The sequence below is a fragment of the Salvelinus sp. IW2-2015 genome, linkage group LG4p, assembly GCF_002910315.2.
Source record: "Salvelinus sp. IW2-2015 linkage group LG4p, ASM291031v2, whole genome shotgun sequence".
NCBI classification, from domain to species: Eukaryota; Metazoa; Chordata; class Actinopteri; order Salmoniformes; family Salmonidae; genus Salvelinus; species Salvelinus sp. IW2-2015.
The window spans coordinates 17,598,688-17,621,112 of NC_036841.1; the positions used below are offsets into that span (position 1 = coordinate 17,598,688).

General features: G+C 41.7%; 1 protein-coding gene and 1 pseudogene across 1 annotated transcript in view; both read right to left on the reverse strand.

Annotated features, from left to right (window-relative positions):
- Positions 1-12,322, reverse strand: part of pgm2l1 (phosphoglucomutase 2-like 1) — a 26,676-nt gene extending 14,354 nt beyond the window's left edge. The window contains exons 1-11 of the mRNA XM_023982700.2: positions 12,045-12,322; positions 10,915-11,082; positions 6,104-6,210; positions 4,283-4,367; positions 3,843-3,926; positions 3,196-3,389; positions 2,610-2,799; positions 2,273-2,370; positions 1,852-2,032; positions 1,112-1,205; positions 552-681 (exon numbers count right to left, since the gene is read on the reverse strand). Coding sequence (XP_023838468.1) covers positions 552-681; positions 1,112-1,205; positions 1,852-2,032; positions 2,273-2,370; positions 2,610-2,799; positions 3,196-3,389; positions 3,843-3,926; positions 4,283-4,367; positions 6,104-6,210; positions 10,915-11,082; positions 12,045-12,137 — 1,424 coding nt within the window. The 5' untranslated portion in view covers positions 12,138-12,322. The remainder of the gene's footprint in view (positions 1-551; positions 682-1,111; positions 1,206-1,851; positions 2,033-2,272; positions 2,371-2,609; positions 2,800-3,195; positions 3,390-3,842; positions 3,927-4,282; positions 4,368-6,103; positions 6,211-10,914; positions 11,083-12,044) is intronic.
- Positions 12,323-13,003: 681 nt separating this feature from the next.
- Positions 13,004-13,712, reverse strand: LOC111957392 (octanoyl-[acyl-carrier-protein]:protein N-octanoyltransferase LIPT2, mitochondrial-like; annotated as a pseudogene).
- Between the last annotated feature and the right edge of the window lie 8,713 nt (positions 13,713-22,425).

Genomic DNA, 22,425 nt, shown 5'->3' on the forward strand with positions numbered 1-22,425 from the left:
TCTTTAAGGAATACCTAGGATAGGATAAAGTAATCCTCCTAACCCCCCCCTCCCCCTTAAAAGAGTTAGATGCACTATTGTAAAGTGGTTGTTCCACTGGATWTCATAAGGTGAATGCACCAATTTGTAAGTCGCTCTGGATAAGAGCGTCTGCTAAATGACTTAAATGTAAATGTAAATTTATCTTATCCTACTACTGCCCCATTGCGAAAATTTGGACAGATTACTAGACAGACATGATCCGCTCAGTCAGTATATATTGTGAGACACATATGATAGAAGTACTGAAAGTAACAAAAATTCTACTACCGAACCATTTTTCATGTTCTTGTATCAAAAAAGTACCCAAAGTTTTGGTATACCATGTAACACTAAGTTACATAGTCAGGTAGTCGGTTATAGTATCAGTTGCAACAATGTGTACCTACTACCTAGTTATTCCAGTGAGCTAACTACCATGTAGACACAGCGATTTCAGGCCACTTAATGTAAAGTGACACCAAATAAACTCAGTAAACCAGAACATAGGAGGAAACTGGAATGACACCTACATTTCAAAGATGTTTTCCAGCTGCTGATGAAGGGTCAGGTTCTTGTTGTAAAGATAAGAGGCCATCTCAGCCACAACCACAGCTGCACTCACTCCATCCTTATCTGGGACCATGCTGCCGCACAGGAATCCTGAAACACACCAGACAAAACAAAAAGACATTTCAGGGCATATTTATCAAATACTAGTCCAACGGTCACTGCAACTCTCCCGCCTTAGCAGCCTGTCTGTACCTCGGGTAAACGGTGTACTGATCAACCCATTTGGTACAACTGCAAATTGAAACATTTTCACATCATATTCTCAATTAAATTGAACTGTTTTCTATAATATAATATATATAATATTATAATTTTCTATAATATAAAGATACCTTGACTTGATCAACCTATTTGCTACAACTCAAAATCATTTGATAAAGCCTTATATTATGTTCAGGATTGATCATTAATTGTTTGCAATAGTGGATACCACCACCATGACTTTATATTCAAAGTTTCAAACTGCTTTCACCATAAACGACAAAGCAAATGTTGTAAGAACTGAAAGAGATTTGTTAACCTATAGACTCCTCAAAGGCGAAGATCACTTCATTCCCCGTTTTTGCCAACTCGTGTATTTTCTTTCCGATCCATTTGAAACCAGGCAATGTTTCCTGAAACAGAGTGAACAGGGGTGCATTCTTAGGGCACAATGTAGAAACATGTAAATAAGTGTTTATTGGACAAATTCAGGTACGTCCACCTGTTTGCTTCTGTCACAGATTCTACATTATATTGACCAGACACTGAATGAAAATTCATTTCTTCAAAAATGCATTCAGCAGTCGGGAGGCAAGATCAGGTGAGACCATTCAGGCCAACAAGAGGGCAGGTACGCGTGTGAACAACAGGCACAACTCCGATAGAAGGTGTTTTTTTAATCAAAGTTGACGGGATGTCACATGTCCTTAATTATATCAGTACACTCGTAACAACGTAAGAATTACGAAACTTCTATTCGATTAAATAGGCCTCACATAGCAAGTAAGCCATTACACTGACCTCCATACAAAAACTCCTCGCTTGGTGAGCGAAAAAAATAACACAAAAACACCACTTACTGGAGACAGATTTTGAGTACAGTTATCCCTCTGCTACCGTCTGGTTTCAGAGGTGAGGTTCTTGAGCACCTGGCAGAGGGCTCTCATGCTACTATCGTGACTGCAGGCAACGCAACCAGATTAAGTCTGAAAGCTAAGGGTGTATATTGCTCGACCTCCAACCATGCTTCATTCACCTGGAGGAGGAAAACTTACGTACTTCAAAATGGAAGCCCTCTATCCGTGCAAAGGCCTTGAGGATCTTGGAGGAGACGGTGGTGGCCAGCATGTACATCCTCTCCCTATCAGCCGGGTCTGAGTGAGTCTCCTTCCAATTGAACAGCATCCACCAGCCCAGCAGAGCTGCAAGCTCATTACCTGTGAAAACTTTCCATCCGCACCTACACAGAACATGACGACAAAGCTAAGGTCAAGAGTTGTCATCTCAGCAGGAAAAACATGTTGTAGCTAACAACCAGGGCCCAGAGTTTTCGCTAGCAGATCACATGGTCAGTAAAAGCTCTTGGCCTTTGAACAAAACTACATTAGATCTGTGCATATCAGTAATAGCTTGTGGTCCAGTAATCAGTATTATAATTATATTTTAAGAGAGTAGGCTACATTTGTATCAGGTATTTTACCTCTCAGATTGCTCTGCAACAGCCAACCGATCTGCATCTGGATCAGTTGCCATGACAATCGTGGCATTCTCTCTCTCAGCAAGGCGAAGGGAGAGCTCCTACAACACCAAAATATCAAAAAAACAATCATGGAGGACGCACAGACACTTTATGGGAGTGAGATGCACACCAATTTGTAGGAAAAAAAATACAGTAATTTTATGCCACAGAGACACGAACGAGGCTGCCGCAGGCTGCATTGACTACAATTCACACACAGTGAGAATTGTGCATCTAGTGTAGCAACTCTGTTACACAGATAGCACTGAAAAGTTAGGTGAATTGAATATTTCCTCACCAAAACAGACTCTCCTTCCTCTGGATTTGGACAGCTGACAGTGGAGAAGTTTGGATCAGGATCTTTCTGTTCTGGCACAGGGATAGGAGGGGGGAACCCAAACGCCCGGAAAGCCTGCTGGACGTAGTTATGCCCTACTCCATGAAAGGACGAGTGCACAAACTTCAACGGGGACTTGGTGTTGAGTTCTCTGAGAAAACAAGCAAGTAAAAACATGTATAAGTGTGTTTTCTATTCAACAAATATGAATTGTGTTTGCTGCAAAATGAATTGTGGACACTGAGAAAATTAAAGTTTTCTGACTCAGAATTCAAACAATTCAACAAATTGAATAAGAAAAGTTGATCGGGGGTAATTAAAAGAAACATCTGTGATAACTACAACACGTTCACAGCCAGAGTGAGGGTGTTTGCCGGCTCCCTGCGTCATAATAAATGTGTTTGACGACTCCCAATTACATCATAAATCATAATTTTCTGAATGAATATCCAGTTGTTAAAAGGCAGCACACGCCACTGTGAATAAATCAGCATTAAACTTGTGATCACTTTCTAAAGTACAGACTCCTAGCACTGTGAATTGGTACCTGTGGAAACAAACAGAGCTGAGGTCCTCCATATACTTTTGGGATATCTCCCTCAGCGGATCGCTCCTCAGTGGACTGTTGTCTGCCAAACTCTCGTTCCAGGACTCGCTCCATGGCTCGGAGCTCTCTTCAATGCACTTCAGGATCTCCTTGTCATTAGGAGATGAGATCTGGGCTCCATTGTGCCAGTAAACCTTCAAAGGAAAAGCAAGACACTGTACCAAATGCTAATGCACAGCTTAATATCTTAACATTGTATGGCATACCTAATTCAACCTCCCCTTAGGACAGGGATCCCAAACTCGGTCCTGGGGGCCCCCCTGGGTACACGTTTAGTTTTTTGCCCTACCACTATCAAGCTTTAATTATTTGAATCAACTGCGTAGTGCTATGGAAAAAAACTAAACGTGCACCCAGGTGGGGCCACAAAGACAGAGTTTGTTCACCCTGCCTTAGGATATCATTAGCTAGTAATACAACAGCAGAAATAAAAAGGCATATTTTCTTTTTCTTGTATGATAAATAGCATACAGTCCCCGACAAGATGCAGTGTTAAAAGCTTTTAGTTCAACAAGGATTCCAGACGCTGTACGCTTCATGCCTTGACTCAAGTGACCCTGGTAAGATGAAAAGCAGAAGTCTAATACCTTGTATCCATTGTCCTCTTTTGGGTTGTGAGAGGCAGTGACCATCACACCAGCTGCAGCGCCCAGCCTCTTTACAGCATATGGCTAGGAGAGATCACGAAACAGTAAGGCCTTGGGAACTAAATTAATGTAATTCTTAGCCTAATCTGAAAGCGCTGAGACTTTGACTTTACCAGCTGTATAGCCATATAAGTACGTCCAGAGGTTTTTCCTGAAGACACAATCTGGCCATTAAAAACCATTATAACTAAGGCATAGACTTCTTCCTGGTCTGGTCACATGGCCAGGTAAATCACCTGGCCCTTCGTATATGACATCACCAGTATATAGGAAACAAATTGGTAAGCAACCAAGAAACAAGTGATTTATGTCCAAGGAGGGATAAAGTGACCAGGCTTTAATTTGAATTAAATAGTTAAAATCAATATATTTGATCTTACCACAAAGGGAGTTGGGACATATGTGGAGAAAAGAAACACAGGAATATCTTTACAAAGCATCACAGCTGCAGTCAACCGGGCAAGTCTGTGGAATAAAAAAAAAAGATCATACTATTTCTTTAGAAGAATAATACTAAATAGTCCATTGTCATTTTCAGATCACAGAATTTTTTTTTTTTTTTTGCTTTAACCCCCCCCCAAGAAACAGACACACATCCACACCAGAGCCCTATACTGTGTACTGTGTGTAGTTTGAGGAGTTAGCGAGGTAACTTTGGACAACTCTGAGTTCAACTCGGGATAACCCGTACCACAAAAGTTGCTCACCTTTTAGACAGGTCAATTTCGGTGACAATTAATCTTTCAGAACTAACCTGCTCCCCGGGCAGACTAACTCAGGGCTAACTCCATTCATCCCGAATGAAGTGTCTGAGCCGCGAGTTTGAGGACCAATGAAATCAGATTCCCTCCCTCTCGCAAAGATTGCGTCATCATCCCCTTCAATTGAGGAAGATGACTGATGAAATATTTTGTTAAATCAAATGTTTTTTTGTGTGTTCAAAAATAGTCGTGTTAAAATACCTATCACATTACACGTTTAGTAATGACAGAATGCATTTGAAACTTCACGCACATTAAAACTTGTATGACTTAATAAAATGATTGTATCGATAATAGTGGGAAAAAGGTGCTTGTGCATTGATAAGCACACCAAAGATGGCATTATGATAAGTAATAAAATAAATATGGCACTTCAACATGTCTATTTCACACCATAACCTGCTGAATTTGAAAGATAACTTTGCTTTCGGCACAAATGAAAATGTGGTACTGACTCGCCCATGGATTGGTGTTTCAGCATTGTCCAAATGAAAAGTTTGATGTTTCACTAGCCACGTGCGACATGCATGCACAGTTACAAGCCTGCTAGAGTTAGCGGCAGGTGGACGTGGCCATATCCACCGTCATAGTACGGATGAAGCCTGATCTGGAATGTGAAGCTAACTGAAGCTGGCTATCTTAAGAACACCCTGAGTAGATCTAGCTTCAAATCGTAGTAGTTGGACAGCAATAATATTTTTTCATGGAGAATTGACCAATTTTCAATCCCAAGATTATTTTTTTTATAGTCATAGAAGTAAGCAACACATCTTTATTGTTTTTTGGGTTGAGTACTGTACTAGTGTTGTGGTCACTGATATAATGTGTGAACAAAGCCAAAGAGTTAAAGTTGCTTTAGGTCACTCATTCTAGAGTAGTCATATTTTAGTAAAGCAGCTGTACTATTGTTCCATTTCCTTCATAATGCTATGGGCATTGAAACATTTTAACCTATTATATAGTTACCACCTCTCTAACCTCTAGGCTACCTGCCGCTCCAAACTCTCTAATATTCTAAAACTCTAGTTTGTGGTTCCCCGCGTGTCAACTGGGAAATAGCCTACACATCTATTTACTGTTATTATTTTGGCTCTAGAAATTTGTGCAGTTAACAGTAGGCCAATAATGCAATAAATGTTCTCACTCAGCCCATCTGTATTCACAACTATTTTGCCATCACACAACTTCAGGCAGGAATGTGACCTCTTAATACACTTTATCACACTTAATAACACACTGCACTGTCGACAGAGCAACCCAAAGCCACAATCATCATTACATTAGGAGTTATTTATTAGATAACTAAAAGGCCCACTGATATTTACAGCCAGTTTTTATCCATTTACATGAAATCAGACTATCTAATATGTAGCCAGTTATACATGTTTGCAAGTGGTGGTATGATCTGCAGAGGAGAAAGGAGGAGGTATAGTATAGTACCGTTCACTGTTGCAACCACTGGCCTCCTGCGCTCGCGTGTCGTATCCAACCACTATGCCACGGCTACTGAAGTCGGGGAAAGACCTGGCCAGGTATTTGTACATACCCTGCAGTGAGGAGGAGTGGGAAAAGATTGGAATGATGAGGCCATGTCTATAGCTCTTTAAAACTCTTATTTTCTATTAACCTTCATGTTTTCACTTTGAAAAGGAGGTAAGGTAAACTCTGGTAGGTAGGTGGGTTGTTAGACTATGTGTGCTGTGCTCCATGAGACACAGTCAGTTTGTTACGATACCAGAATTTTGACTTCAATACCGATACCAGGTTTGGTATAACTATACTCGATAACATCACGATACTCAATATCAAAATGATACCCCAGCAAAACAAAATAAATGTATATTAGCCAAAGTCACAGAATGGCACTTGATCCAGACAGATACTTCGCTACTGCTCTGGTCAATCGTTGGGCATCTTTTGAGTTCAATATAATTTTATTCCAAAACTTTTACGGACATTTTTCAGAGACAGCCATTTATGCATTAATGAATCAATTATACAATGATACAATCAATATGACTTAGTTTTTTACCAATAATTTATTTGAATGGTAAATCTCTATTGATAAACTGGGTAAATCAAGATTTAGCCTAGACCTATTAACAATACTGGTGAATGCGTATTCAATAGGATTGTATGCATGCACTGAGTTATTGAGCTTGTTCTGGTTGATTTCATGGGGCTACAGATAACAAACAATCCATTTCCCTTCCATTTGGGCCTAATTTTGCTGTACTGATCAACAAGATTTGCATAAAAGTACGTGCTGTCTCTTTAACAAGTAATGACATCATTCATGAGGCAAGATGGGTGCAACCAGTCGGGAGCCCTATTCACAAAACACACACACACACACACAGTCAGTCAGTCAGTTTGCTCAGGCAAATAGATAATCTTTGGCTGATGGAGACTGAATAAGTGAATGAAATGTTTTTAGTGGCAAACAGCTTGGAACGCATATTTTGCATTATGGCACATAATCACAAACAAAGTACTAGGGTTTTGAATTGATGTTAGCTTCATCTGTAAGCAAACAAGGAAAGTTAACCTACAAAGCTGGAAGCTACTGGTATCTTCTTGCATTGTAAAGTGTTCTAGCCTGTATGGACATTGTTTCGCGAACGGTAATTAACAGTTTTAACATTTCTACATGCCATGTCGCATTATTCAAGTGTGTTAACTTCTGTGCAGCATGAGTGGGAAGCTAAAATTATGCAGCCCAGACTCCCAGTTCAGGCTAGCAATGAGTAACGCTATAGAAGACTTTGGCTGCGCTGATCAGTGAGACAGATTTAACAGAACTACTGAAAGTAACAAAAATTCTAGGACTGAACCGTTTTCATGTTCTAGTATTGAAAAAGTATCAACGTTTCGTTATACCTTCCAACACTACTGAAAAAAGTCCTAGGGGAAACACTGTACATACTGTTGAAGTCAGAAGTTTACATACACTTAGGTTGGAGTCATTAAAACTTGTTTTTCAACCACTCCACAACCACTCTACAAATTGTAGACCTCCAAAAGTCTGGTTCAGCCTTGGGAGCAATTTCCAAATGCCTGAAGGTACCACGTTCATCTGTACAAACAATAGTATGCAAGTATAAACACCATGGGACCACGCAGCCGTCATACCGCTCAGGAAGAAGACGCGTTCTGTCTCCTAGAGATGAACGCACTTTGGCGCGAAAAGTGCAAATCAATCCCAGAACATCAAAGGACCCTGTGAAGATGCTGGAGGAAACAGGTACAAAAGTATCAATATCCACAGTAAAACGAGTCCTATATCAACAGAACCTGAAAGGCCGCTCTGCAAGGAAGAAGCCACTGCTCAAAACAGCCAGAAAAAAACCAGACTACGGTTTGCAACTGCACATGGGGACAAAGATCGTACTTTTTGGAGAAATGTCCTCTGGTCTGATAAAACAAAAATAGAACTGTTTGGCCATAACGCCCATCGTTATGTTTGGAGGAAAAAGGGGAATGCTTGCAAGCCGAAGAACACCATCCCAACCGTGAAGCACGGGGTGGCAGCATCATGTTGTGGGGGTGCTTTGCTGCAGGAGGGACTGGTGCACTTCACAAAATAGATGGCATCATGAGGCAGGAAAATTATGTGGATATATTGAAGCATCATCTCAAGACATCAGTCAGGAAGTTAAAGCTTGGTCACAAATGGATCTTCCAAATGGACAATGACCCCAAGCATACTTCCAAAGTTGTGGGAAAATGGCTTAAGGACAACAAAGTCAAGGTATTGGAGTGGCCATCACAAAGCCCTGACCTCAATCCTATAGAATGTGGGCAGAACTGAAAAAGTGTGTGCGAGCAAGGAGGCCTACAAACCTGACTCAGTGGGAAGCTTGTGGAAGGCTACCCGAACGTTTGACCCAAGTTAAACAATTTAAAAGGCAATGCTACCAAATACTAATTGAGTGTATGTAAACTTCTGACCCACTGAGAATGTGATGAAAGAAATAAAATCTGAAATAAATCATTTTCTCTACTATTATTCTGACATTTCACATTCTTAAAAAATAAAAAGTGGTGACCCTAACTGACCCAAGACAGGGAATGTTTACTAGGATTAAATGTCAGGGATTGTGAAAAACTGAGTTTAAATGTATTTGGCTTAGGTGTATGTAAACTTCCGACTTCAACTGTACACAAAGAGTGTAAAAAAACATCAAGAACACCTGCTCTTTCCATGACAAACTGACCAGGTGAAAGCTATGATCCATTATTGATTTCACCTGTTAAATTCACTTCAAAATCAGTGTAGATGTAGGGGAGGAGACAGGTTAAAGAAGGATTTTTAAGCCTTGAGACATGGATTGTGTAGGGTGTGCCATTCTCAGAGGGTGAATGGGCAAGACAAAATATTTAAGTGCCTTTGAACGGGGTATGATAGTAGGTGCCAGGTGCACCTGTTTGTGTCCAAAACAGCAACGCTGCTGTGTTTTTCACACTCAACAGTTTCCCATGTGTATCAATAATGATCCAACACCCAAAGGAAATCCAGCCAACTTGACAACTGTGGGAAGCAACATGGGCCAGCATCCCTGTGGAACGCTTTCGACACCTTGTATAGTCCATGCCTCAATGTATTGAGGCTGTTCTGAGTGCAAAAGGGGGTGCAACTGAATATTAGGAAGGTGTCCTTAATGGGGTTTTTACACTCAATGTATATACTGTATATATACACTGATTATACCAAACATTAATATTGTTTTCGCCCTGAGAACAGCCTCAATTTGTAATTGCCTATTCACCCTCAATGGCAAACATACATACAAACTCCATGCCTTAAGGTTTAAAAATCCTTCTTTAACCCGTCTCCTCCCCTTATCTACACTGACTGAAGTAGATTTAACAAGTGACATCAATAAAGGATCATAGCTTTCACCTGGTCAGTCTGTCATGGAAAGAGCAGGTGTTTTTAATGTTTGTATACTCAGTGTATATACTACAACAGCCCAATGCCTTTGACACTGCTTAAATGTAATATTGTATACTACATTCATATTTTATTTTATTTTATTTAATTACATAGGCCTATGCATGTTACAATTCAGCTTTTTGCCCCAAATGTGTACAATTCAAAATAAACCTTAACTATACATCTAAAAACTACTGGGAGGTAGAGACTCCACCACCATATTGCAATGCTAAAGTCATTGATCTCATTAATGGTTGACCTTAAAATTGCTGATACCAATATATAGAAACCACTGATATGCCTAACACTTTTATTTTAAAACATTGATATAGTGGTTTTACAATAATCTGTGATTGATATATTATGCCGACTCACTGGACAGCATTGTACTTAATTAAAAGGTAAAATCATCAATATGACATCATACACAGCGGGGTGCCTACCTGCTTACAGACAACTGCAACAACAACCTTCAAGTCTGTCAAGGCTGCCACTATAGGCTATTTCCATAAAGATGGAAAAGAGAGAACACCTATTTTTGCAAGGGCCGGATTGGATTATGCTGATACCGGTCCATGGCCCGTGACGTGAACGGGCAAAAGCGGTGAGGGAGGAGCGCCCTTCTCAAATTAAACAATAATCTGCGCCGCTCGGTCATGTTGTCAACAAGGCAGCATGGTGCATCGTCCAGAAACATACAACATATCTTTTCCATAAAATATATATTTAAATTTCAAACTAGTTTTCATTGGGAAAGCAGATCAAGCGTTTTCATCAAAAGCAATCACTTTTGCATGTGAAAAACACAATGGTAGTTATTACTCCGCGTGCTTAATTACGTCACTTTCGTTTTGAGCCAACTTCGCCGTGGACTTTGACCGGGGCACCCTGCTCATGCCCAGTAGGCAGCCCGGTTCAAAAAGGAATACAATCAACTTTCACCCAGTGCAAAACACACCTACCCAAGATTAATTGAATCTCCTCAATGATACAAAGCGCCATTGTGGGCTATCTCCATTTTAAAAGTACATTTCTACTTGGTAGTCTTCTACTTCAATGAGGTTATTGGCAGTTAATAAACAAATTGAAAAGGTGCATAGTATTGTGCTGGAGTGTATGTATAGTCTGACAAGGTATAAACTCAAGGTTGATGAGTTACTGCCACCGAAGAACTGAGCCAATTTTGCTGTTGTTGAGATCTGTAAACAGGAAGTTGTTCCGCTGTACACGATGATGTCATATAGCTGAGTGAGTCTATACCTTTAACATAACCTGTGCCAGAATAGTTTGCTCATAGAAGGAAACTATTATTAACCTGTGTGGACTGGATGATGGTCAGATCATTAATGAGGGCAAAGCCTGCACCCATGGCTGCCCTCAGCCCTGCCGTCCCAAACGCCATCCTGGAGCAGAGCCTACGCCTCAGCTCCTCCACTTGCCCATCCAGCAAAAGGGCCTCTATCTGAGCTCTGGTCTGTGGATTCTGAATGGGAAAGAACATCCAAAAATATATATTAGCTTCACATTCAGCACTCTCTTACTGACATCATTACTCAACACAGTTGCACACCACTTAATTTAAAACTGACTTGCTTGCAGATTGAGTCAAATATACACAATACCAACTGCTTCAACATTATGGTTGAGCTACACTGGAACTGAACAAAATGATAATCTTGCTGTTGCTAAAAGTAGCCTAATCTTGTCTGTTCAATCAGAATTTAAATATCCTCAGAATATCAGAATATCGTCTTAAATCTAGACAGACATAGATCTGGGCCTTTACAGCTCCTTAATGGATCTGACAGTCCAAGTAAGGTTATGAAGTCTGACATTTAGAGAGTGGGGGTCAGCCATATCCATTGCTTTTACGGCCTTTCTAAACTAGGGCTCCAGTGCAAGCGTTGGGGGTGGAGTAGAGGCTGCATGAGCCGGGCTCTGTACTTTGCGATTAGGAATAAGAAAAATTGGTAAAATTGTTGCCTGGAAACTAGACTTGTTTGTGCTAATATTCCACACCTTGTCATATGCCAAACTGTTTGGCATAATGACAAGGAGTGGAATGTTAGCACAAATATATCTGGCACCAGGATAGGTCTTGCCCTCCATAACATGTTTTACATTTTAGTAATTTCTGCAGAGCGACTAAGGGTTAGGTGCCTTGTTCAAAGGCACAGACAGATTTTTCACCTAGTCGGCATGGGGATTTGAACCAGCAACCAAACAGATACTGGCCCAACGCTCTTAGCCGCTAGGCTACCTGCCACTATTAAAAGACACACACACACACACACACACACACACATTTCAGAAGACCACCGATCTGAAGGACAAGGCATTTGCACCTGACATACCAGGCAAGTGACAAGCCAAATCAGTAAATTACATCGTCAATAAAAAGTGTTCGTTAACTATGATGATGACACTGACAGTTGACTCACTGACCTTATCCCACGTTATCCATTGGTAAATAGCCTTATCAAGTCGCACGTCCCCAGTTGCATGGTAATTTAGGTCCAGGTCTCCGTTGTTCTCCATAGTATGATATTGTGCAGCAAAACATCAAGCTAGCTAACTACGTAGCTAACGTTAACCAACGTTAGTTTACAAAACTAGCAAACTCACAAGCTAGCAATAGGCCAGGCAGGACATAACGTCCCTCGCTATCGTATCGGTCTTGACGTTGTCTGTGTGTGAGTGTTTGCTTTGGCTACCGAAACTCAGCAAACAGATATAGCTAGCTAACAGAAGATAAGAAAATAAATGTATTGTCTAACAAACCGTTAGGACGCTAGCTAGCTAACGTTAGCTTGACGCGCAGAGTGGTGTTGTTGAGCGTCCGAGCCAGCTAGCTACTAGTAGTAGTACCATGTTATCATCTGCAGTGGACATCTGGATGGCGTGATCACCCTTGAAAACAGCACGCTAGCTAGTTATAACTAGTTATCAAGCGTAGCAACATACTGACCCATCCTTACCAGGCTTGTCCTATCTTGGCACTCAAGTTGGCTTTATTATGTTAAACTAGTTAGTAGACTGAGGTTGGGACTAGTTACCACAGCCACAAAGTCAAAATTGGATATGTCGTAAAAATGCATCAAAAATATATATATTTTTTTGGTCTTAATTTATGGTTAGGGTTTGGCATAAGGTTAGCAGGGTGGTTATGGATATATTTTTTAAATAATTTAAAGAAGATATATATTTTTTTTTAAATAGGCGGGGTTTAGACATAATTTTGACTTTGTAGTTGTGGTAACTAGTGACAACCAACTAGTAGCCTTCAGTCGCGGGGCTACATTTGGACCACCAAAACAGCGGGCTCACGCCCTCATAGCGCAATGTGGGAAACGTAGTTTCTTAGCTGACAGATATGCCCGGGAGAGGGAGAGAAAACAACATGATGATTGTCAAAATATACATGTTTTATTTACCGTGCATTGTTTAATTGTTATTAGAATATTATCCATGAAGCAGTGTGCAGTCAAACTGATCACTGAAAGTTTACAGCAGTCGTGGGATGGTTTCTTCAATATAGACATCTCATCCCAGTTCTTGACTGAGGGAGGTGACACCTTTGCCAACAATCCCACATGGCACAATGTTTTCAAACCAGCCCATATCTGTGTTGCAGTTCAGTGCCAATCCATGAGATGTTATGTATCTCCCACAATGGATTCCTGAAAGAGGAAACATTTGACTGTGATATCAAGCATGACACATTGTAGCCCTTTTGTTCTAAACATAGCAAAAAAATTGTTATTTAAATCAAAGGTTAACATACCAATGGCACATATCTTGTTGTTTCCAACCCAGACCCCAGTGTCTGGGGAGGTGGAGGCTTTTACCGCATACTTCCTGAAAAGGTTGATGACAGTCCTCTCCAGCTCAAATACATACCATTTCACACTTTTCTTGAAGCAGCCCAAGTTGATTATCAGGTAGGACACCAACTCCCCTGGGCCATGGATAGTTATGAGCCCGCCACGGTTGCTACGAAAGAATTCAGCACCAAGGAGTTTGAGTCTTTGCTCCTCTTCTAATGGGTATAGTGAATGTCTGATTCTAATGGTGTAGACTGGCTGGCGGGTGTTCACACAGTAGCAGAGCATTGTGCAATTTAAGGCAATGAGGGTCACATTACTGCCCTCTAGGATTTCACTGTTCGAACAACATCAGAGAGAAAATGTCTATGGAGCCCTCTCTGAATACTTTGAAAATACAAATTCCCCCTTTCCCTACGGTAGTCTGTTAGGCCTATAGTAGATTTGCGAAAGTTAATGGAACCCCTTGCTTTCACCCATCTGTCTTGTTAGATCCAGGATATGGAGAGAATTATACATTGATTTCATAAGTACTTGAACCAGGCCTGGGCATTGGGGGTAGAGGTGGTATCTACATTCTTGTAAATTTCCCTCCATCTACACCGACCTGAAAAAACAGGACTGGTAAAAGCATATGTCAGGTAGGATAAGGGCCCAAACCACATTGCTTTCACCTATCCAGTATTTTTAAATCAGCGCAGATGAAAGGAATGGCATGAGGGAGTCAAATTAGATTATTGTCATGCAGCCCTGATAGGTTCCTTGAGTGTTTAAATTTAGTGGGGAGACATAAATCTTACATCGAGTGGAACCAATTTTTTCTTTCACTAGTAGCTCTGTAACATTATTCAGACAAGAGTAAGAAGGGCAGGTCTAGGAATAGGCTAATGTAAGTACACATGATACTATTCAATTCCAACATGTACTATCCACTGGTCCCTATGTTTCAGGTCAGTTTTATTAAAAGCACAAGCTCTGACTCATGAGTACTAGTCTTATTAAGTTAACTGGGACTGGTTGCAAAGAATAGGCTAAACCTGAGAAACTGTCGCATTGCAACTATTCTAAAGAACAGTCAATATGAGCAAATCATCATGAAATATCTCTGCACAATGCTCTTGGTGCTCCTCACTTTCTTGGCCATTGCATGTAAGTCTTGAAAACGACCCCCTTGTGAAGCAGACAAGATCAGAATTACTGAAATGATGATTGATTCATCTAGCTGTAAAGTTTTTCAGTGATATTTTGCTGTTTAGTTTTACCACAGATAATTTGCATGTATTTGAACCGTTACAAAACTGTAAACTGTGACACTATTTATAGTTGCTCAGCAGATACATTTTCTCTGGTGATAAATACGTAATTGCTCTAAGAACCTATTTATAATACTGTACCTACATTTCATGAAAGTGTGAAAGGTAATTTAATCAAATGAAGATACTTAAAATTATACAAAGGCAAACAAAAAACGAGCTGTTTTTAAATGACAGGTGATGTAAATGAGGCAACTGCATGCTCAAACCACAGCGGGGTCTGCCGTGCTGTCTGCCTGTCAGCAGAACTACCATTTGGAGTTCTAAAGGATTTGTGTATGTATATTTGTGTACGTCGAGTTTTTGCAACTAATGGTGCTACGATGCTTAGAGATTCGTACTTTTAATTTACGCTCTGTTTTACCCACAAGGACAAGTTATAATGTAAATAACTGTCTTAGTGGAGCACGTGATAACACCTTCGATTGGGTTCTGTTTACCAATTGATCTCTGGGTCTTCCTTTCCTGTGGCGGTCCTTATGAGAGCCAGTTTCATCATAGCACTTGATGGTATTTGCGACTGCACAAACACAAGACCGATACTGTCATCGGATCTTAGAATGTGCCAATGTTTGTGAACGATTCCCATAATTTGTTCAGCGCACTTTGAATAGTGGGTAGTAAGAACGCAATAATGCTTATTTTTGCGAGACTGTCCTTGAAAGAGCTCATGTCTCGATTTGTTTTGGATTTTCTCAATGGCAGAATTATTTTGACAATTTTTTTACCCCCTCTCCTTGAATTGTATTTGCGTCTCAGCCATATTTCTGTCTAAATTATTTTGATTCGACAGAATTGGCTGTAGGTCAAACTGTTTCTCAAGGGAAGCAGGTGACAGCCATCAGCCCCCAACAAACTGTTACGATCAGTAGGTTTCCTTTAAAGATCAATATATAGAACATTATCCTCACACAAAATCAGAAGATCAAGGAAACAGATTTCTTAAATTTGTTTATTTTATTTAACCTTTATTTAACTAGGCAAGTCAGTTAAGAACAAATTCTTATTTACAATGACGGCCTACCAAAAGGCCTCCTGCGGGGACAGGGCCTGGGATACATAAAATTAAAAAAATATATATATAAATATAGGACAAAACACACATCACAACAAGAGAGACAACACAACACTAAATAAAGAGAGACCTAAGACCACAACATAGCAAGGCAGCAACACATGACAACACAGCATGGTAGCAACACAACAGAACAACATGGTAGCAACACAACATGGTAGCAGCACGATGTTTGCAGCACACTTTTGATGTGTGTCAGATTGCATAGTAAATCTCAGGTGCTAAGAACAAGATTTAAGAAAATAATGGAATGCCTGGAGATGTTTTGCATCACCCCTTCATACAACAAAAATATCATCATGTACTGTTTCCAAATAATATTGTTAGACAATATTTTTTGTTGTTGAGAGGATTGGATATTGACTGTTTCTCCATGTAACCCACATACAAATTAGCATAGTTAGGAGCCATAGGGGATCCCATAGCAGTACTCTTCGTCTGAAAGAAAATAATTTAGAAACATGAAATAGTTGTGTGTGAGTACTATTTCAGCCAATGTTATAATGCATGCACTGGAAGGTAGTTCATTAGGGTCACGTTGCAGAAGAAAATGTTCCATGTTTTCACTACCGCCCTCGCGTGGAACATTCGTGTTTAACGACTAAACATCAAAAGTAACTAACAAAGTATTCTCAGGGAGAGTGTCGGGGTAGGTTCCTTGTTCCTTGTCAATCATTGGCTTATTGGTGAAATCAGCAGTCAGACAATATCTTCTTTAAGTAAATCAATCAAACCTTTATTAATGCAATTGCAGACAGAAGTTGACAACGGAAGCACATCACGTATGTTTCAGAGTAAGTTCCGCAAAATAAAAAAGGTTAAAGTTGCTTTAATATAGTTGCAGTCGACCTCTAGTGATGTAACTGCCTATGTCAACACCTTCTACTCATGAGACCAAGCCCATGCATATACAGTTCTAAAAACTTGCAGGAGAAAACAATAGTACTGTCACGTTCCTGACCTGTTTTTCCTTTTTCTTGTATGTATTTAGTTGGTCAGGGCGTGAGTTGGGGTGGGTTGTCTATGTGTTCTTTTTCTATGTCGGGTTGTTTGTGTTCGGCCGGGTATGATTCTCAATCAGAGGCAGCTGTAAATCGTTGTCCCTGATTGAGAATCATACTTAGGCAGCCGGGGTTCACGTGTGTGTTTGTGGGTGGTTGTATCTCGCGTTAGTGTTCGTGCCACACGGGACTGTTTTCGGTTTTGTCACGTTTGTTGTTTTTGTATTTGTAAGTGTTCTGGATTGTTTCGTTATAATAAATCATCATGAACGCAAATCACTCCGCATATTGGTCTGATCCTTCTCGCCTCTCCTCGTCCGAGGAGGAGGAAGACGACAGCCGTTACAAGTACAGTGTTTTCTAAGGGCTCAGCAGTAATTTTCCATTCACGTGTGGCTTACAGTGGTATGTCTGACTTGTCTCTTATCTATTTACTCCCCTGCGGGGGTCTGTGTCTATGTATCTCTTTTAGCCTTGAGGAGCTTTCTCACAGACACCCTGTTTTGACTGCAATGGCTCACACATCTGCTCAGACCATTTCTTATAAGAGGCACAGACTAGAAAAGAACTGTGAAACTGTATTAAACCTTATGTCACCCCCTGACCATAGTTTGCTTTGTATGTTTTATGTTTTGTTTGGTCAGGGTGTGATCTGAGTGGGCATTCTATGTTGTATGTCTGGTTTGTCTATTTCTATGTGTTTGGCCTGATATGGTTCTCAATCAGAGGCAGGTGTTTTTCGTTGTCTCTGATTGGGAACCATATTTAGGTAGCCTGTTTTGTCATTGTGGTTTGTGGGTGATTGTCTAAGTGTAGTGTTTGTGTCAGCACGATTGTTCATTAGCTTCACGGTTGTCACTTAGTTGTTTTTGTAGTGTTCGGTTTTCCATTAAAATGACGAACACTTACCACGCTGCGTATTGGTCCGACATTTCTTACTCCTCAGATGAGGAGGACGAAGACAGCCGTGACACCTTATTATGCATATATTGCTAATCTGTGGTCCAGGACCCTATAAATGTAATGGGGGAGGGTCTTATAGCCCTCCCCCTTCTATTAATACAACATAAGCATGAATACATCAATCATTTGGTGCAGCTCCTATCACGACCCCAAGGTGACCCCCACCATTCCCCCCTTTGAGACTAATTAGTCTCACAGTTTCAATCATAATATTCTCCTCTGAAATCAAACAGATTTGGCAAATCTCCCGGATCCATTTGATCCCAGGGATGGCCTGCTAAAGGGAGAAACAACTCCTGAGGTTCCTGGAATGCTGGTGGGGTGGGGTGAGTCTGTCTATATTCCCATTCCTCCTGAGTCCTGGGAAGAACCTCACGAGTTGGATAGACAATGGGATTAAAAGAAACCAGAAATGCACCAGTCTCACCTTCAGCACGATTTGTATCAGCTTCCACCAACACCATCACTCCAGCATGTTCAAGAGCAGTTACAGGGATTTTCTTACAAATATAAACAGCAGCCAACATCACCAAACCTCCTACAAGTATAGGAGTAAACAATGAAAACAAAGTTAACATAACTTTCCCCATTACATTTCCAAATTTAGCATTAAACCAGTCACCAATTTTGTCAAAGACAGATTTTTCTGATTTTGAGAGAGTTTTACTAAGATCAGCAATCTTATCAATTATCGCAGTCATATTCTCAGAGGAGTCAGGGAGGAGCAGAACACAATTGTCAGGATCAACAATACCTAGTACGTTAGTGTCCTCCTGGCTAAATCCTCGGATCGTTAAATTCATATGGGCCTGTAAAGAGTTGGTTCAATTTTTCACCCACTTTCCCAGGACAGCCACACCCCAGGAGCGTATGACTGACATACCAAAAATCTCACCCGAGAGTAGGACATGACCATAGGCTTCCTGGTTGTCTGGGATGAGTTGTTTGGCGTGCTTCAGTTCCCCAGAGTTGGTTTGACCTGTCACATTGAAAAGGTCGGTGACCGGAATTCTTAAACATTTCTGTTCTCCCCAAATAACAACACCCCACCCCCATCCAGGAGGTAAAGTGAGGTACCCCTTGTCACTGCATACCGACATCCATCTAAAAGGTGCTCCCATGCCTTCCTCTATCCTGGAGAGGTTTACACCTGTCACCTGTTGCTATAAGTCTAACACACTAAAATCTCCTTTAGCATAGTTTCTCCTATCACTATACTCTTCTCTCAGTTGACCCATATATACACGGCAAGCTCTAGTATCTCCTATATCTTCCTTCCCATCATTACAAAGACACAGGGCAGGGGGTTGATTTCGGGCTTAGGGAGGTCAGTATGGGATTGATGCTCAAGCTTCCATTTCCTAACAATTCTATCCACGGGTACCTGCTGGGATAATTACACCGTACAGAATGGGTAGTTCTTACCGTGAAGACTGACTCACCTCTCCCGAGACAAGTTCTAGGCCATAGAGGGATCTGCCTGCTTCCTTCTACCACATTAGGTAAGTTTGCTCCCTTCTTGTGACCACCCCAAAATACATGTGTCCCATAATCCCCGGGTAACCTCTCAGTTCTTCTCCCAAAGAACAGTCCTGTGGTCTCCCTTTGCCTAGTAGGTTGTTTCTCATTACCTCTCTGCATAAAGTATAAAAACCCACATTCAAAATCCGTCCTTCTCATAGGCTCAGCCTGACTCCCGAACAGCTCAGTGGTTTCCTGGCCTCTTCGTCTGATTTACAATTGTTCTCACCATTTGTATCCATTTGTTGTTTTCCTCAGATCTCCCAGGGGGTCCCGTGGTTACGCCCACAAGGAGACCCATGGAAAGGATGATGGGGAAAACAAACCACCAGACCCGGTGTAGTCTCTATTTCCTAGTTATAGAACCTGCGTGTGAAATGATGTCTCCTTCTTCTGCTCGTTAGCTAGAGCCTTCTTCTTCATCTTTCTTTCCGGCCTTTTGGTCTGGGCCCTCTGCTACTGTCCTTTGGATCGGACCTTCTTCTTCTTCGGACCTTCTTCGGACCATCTGGCTCGGACCTTCTTCTTCAGATGTTCTCGGGGCCTTGCTCTCCCTCCCTCCAGTTGCTCATCCATGGCTTCCACTCTGGGAGGTGCTTGCAGTGGAAGAGATGATGCCAGCCGGACCTCTCCGCCACTCGCAGGGCTGTTGGTGTCACCATGGTTACCTGGAATGGACCCATCGTGGTTGGTTCCATTTTAGCTTGCGGACTCTGATTTTCACCCAGTCTCCAACGTTTATGGGAAGCTCATCAGGGTCTTCACCTGGGGGAACCTTGTTTGCTTTCCTGTGGGCAGAGTGGAGAGACCTGACAATAGAGGTTAGTTCTTTCATGTACTCAATGTGATTACACTGTGCCTCAGTTATGTCTATCTGTCGGTCAGTCATAGGTCAAACACCTGGTGTGTTCATGGGTCGTCCTGTTAACATCTCGTAAGGTGTACAACCAATAACTTTGTTAAGGCTGCTGCGCATTTTCATGAGGACAAGGGGCAAGCATTCCACCCAGCTCATTTTTGTGGAATGACGGGCTTTTGCAAGCCCCCCTTTGATATTTTGATTAGCCCTCTCTGTAATCCCGTTACTCCGCGGGTGATAGATGGACACAAACTTCTGGTCAACACCCATCATTTTGGCCACTTTAGCAACCACATCTCCTATGAGATGGGTGCCATTGTCTGCATTTGCTAATCGGCAAATAGTAGAGATCATAGTTGATGGTAAACAGGGCATGCCAGACAAAAGATGTAGCCATAAGCCAGACCTAGGACAGAGAGAACATCCTCTCTCCCTCCACACTTGGTGGTTGAGAATATCAGCCTGCTGCTGTTTCTCAAGATCAGTAGTTTCAGATGACACAAACAACTAAAAATAGAATGCATGTGTGTTACAACGGGAAGCAGCCAATTTGGCCTCCTCATCAGCTATGCTGTTACCAATACCAGCATAATCACTCCTGCCCGTGTGTGCCTCAACCTTAACAATAGCCAAATTGTTAGGTTTTCGCATAGTTTCAATCAACATAAGGTCTGTTTTTAATAGGTGTGCCTGTGGTATTAGTAAACCTTCTTGCTCTCCAAACCCCACACCATAACAAACCATCCCCAATAGCACATGCTGAGTCTTAATAAACAGTAAGTGCCTTTCATGCCCCTAATTCACAAGCTGTTTTCAGAGCTAACAATTCTGCCTGTTGCGTTGATAAATGTTCTGGTAAGGGCTGTACAATTTTTATTTCTCCTGCAATATCTTCCTCAGAAAAAGCAACATGTTTCTTCCCTGTGTTTTGATCTATATAAGCAGATCAACAAACAGCACCATGTCAGAGTCAAGCAGAGGTTCATCAAACAAGTCTTTCTCTAGTATACATTCCTGGGCTGTCCCGATGCCCCTGTTACTGTTACTGATCATTTGCTCAGGGAAGCCTGAGCTTGTCCAGGTTAGCCTAAACAGGAACAGTGAGCGCCAGTGTCTATTAGAAATGGTAGGTCATGTCCATTAACATTAAGAGTAACCATTGGCTCTTCTCTTCCATCATTGAATTCGTACTGGGGACACTGGAGCAGGGGAGTCGGGCACCTTCATTGTTGATTCTGAGGGAAATAAGAACTGTTGGTGTTCTGATTTCCCATTGGCCATGGCTGTCCTCTGTCATTAACTTGTCCTCATTGTCCATAGGGCATAGGTTGCCCCGGGGGAGCATTTCCAGCTCCGGGCGAGTGGTATTGTGGTTGAGGAGCATACTGTTGCCGTGGTGGGTAGTACACTCCATGATGTGCCTTAGCAAAGTTTCCTCTTCCTCTGCCAGGTCCAAAGTTTCTTCTGCCCCTGTTGTAACCTCTTCCTCTTCCATTTCCCCCACACTGCAAACTCAAATGCCCCAACTTGCCACAGGTCCAGCATTGAGTGTTGTTCCAGTCACGAGGGGCTCTGGCGGGCCCACCTCCTCTTCCAGTCCATGTTTGTGTGTCACCATAAGGCTGAATAGGGAAAGGCACATACCCCCTAGGCACCAGGTTCACGGGTGCCGGATGTGACTGTGGGGGAGCTGCAGACTGTGGTTGTGGTGAGCCTGTAGAAACAACTTGAGCAGCCATCATATTGTGAGTAAAACCACCACTTCCTTTCTCGATCTGTGCAAGCTGGGCCTTCTTCAGTGCAGTGACTAGTCCTCCTTTTCTTGAGTTCTCATCAGTCTTTATTTTCTCCCAGTTTCTGAACCAGTGTCTGAGATACTCTTCTTTCTCTCCCCCAGTCTTTCTTCTTCTCTCTTTCTGACTTCCCTTCCTTCCTGCTCTCTGAATAGGTCAACCATGGATGGTGGCACATTGACTACTAAAGAGGCAAAAAAAAGTACAGTCTTTTTTTCTTCGGGCGTCCATATGTCTAGGGTCTTCCAGTCTGTTCTCTTTTTGTGGAGTGAGTTGGGGTGGCAAGGGATTCTCCACAGGAACTGTGCCTCCTTTTTTCATCCAATTCTATTGTTCTCATGCCGCTTGTTGCTGCTGTTGTGTCATCCACCTCCATCAGAGTCCCCTCGAAGATAATTGTGGTTGCTTCTCCATTTTCTTCTGTCAGTGGTATGAGAGGGTCGATCTGTGTATAGTCACCTCTGGGGTCCTCTGGGT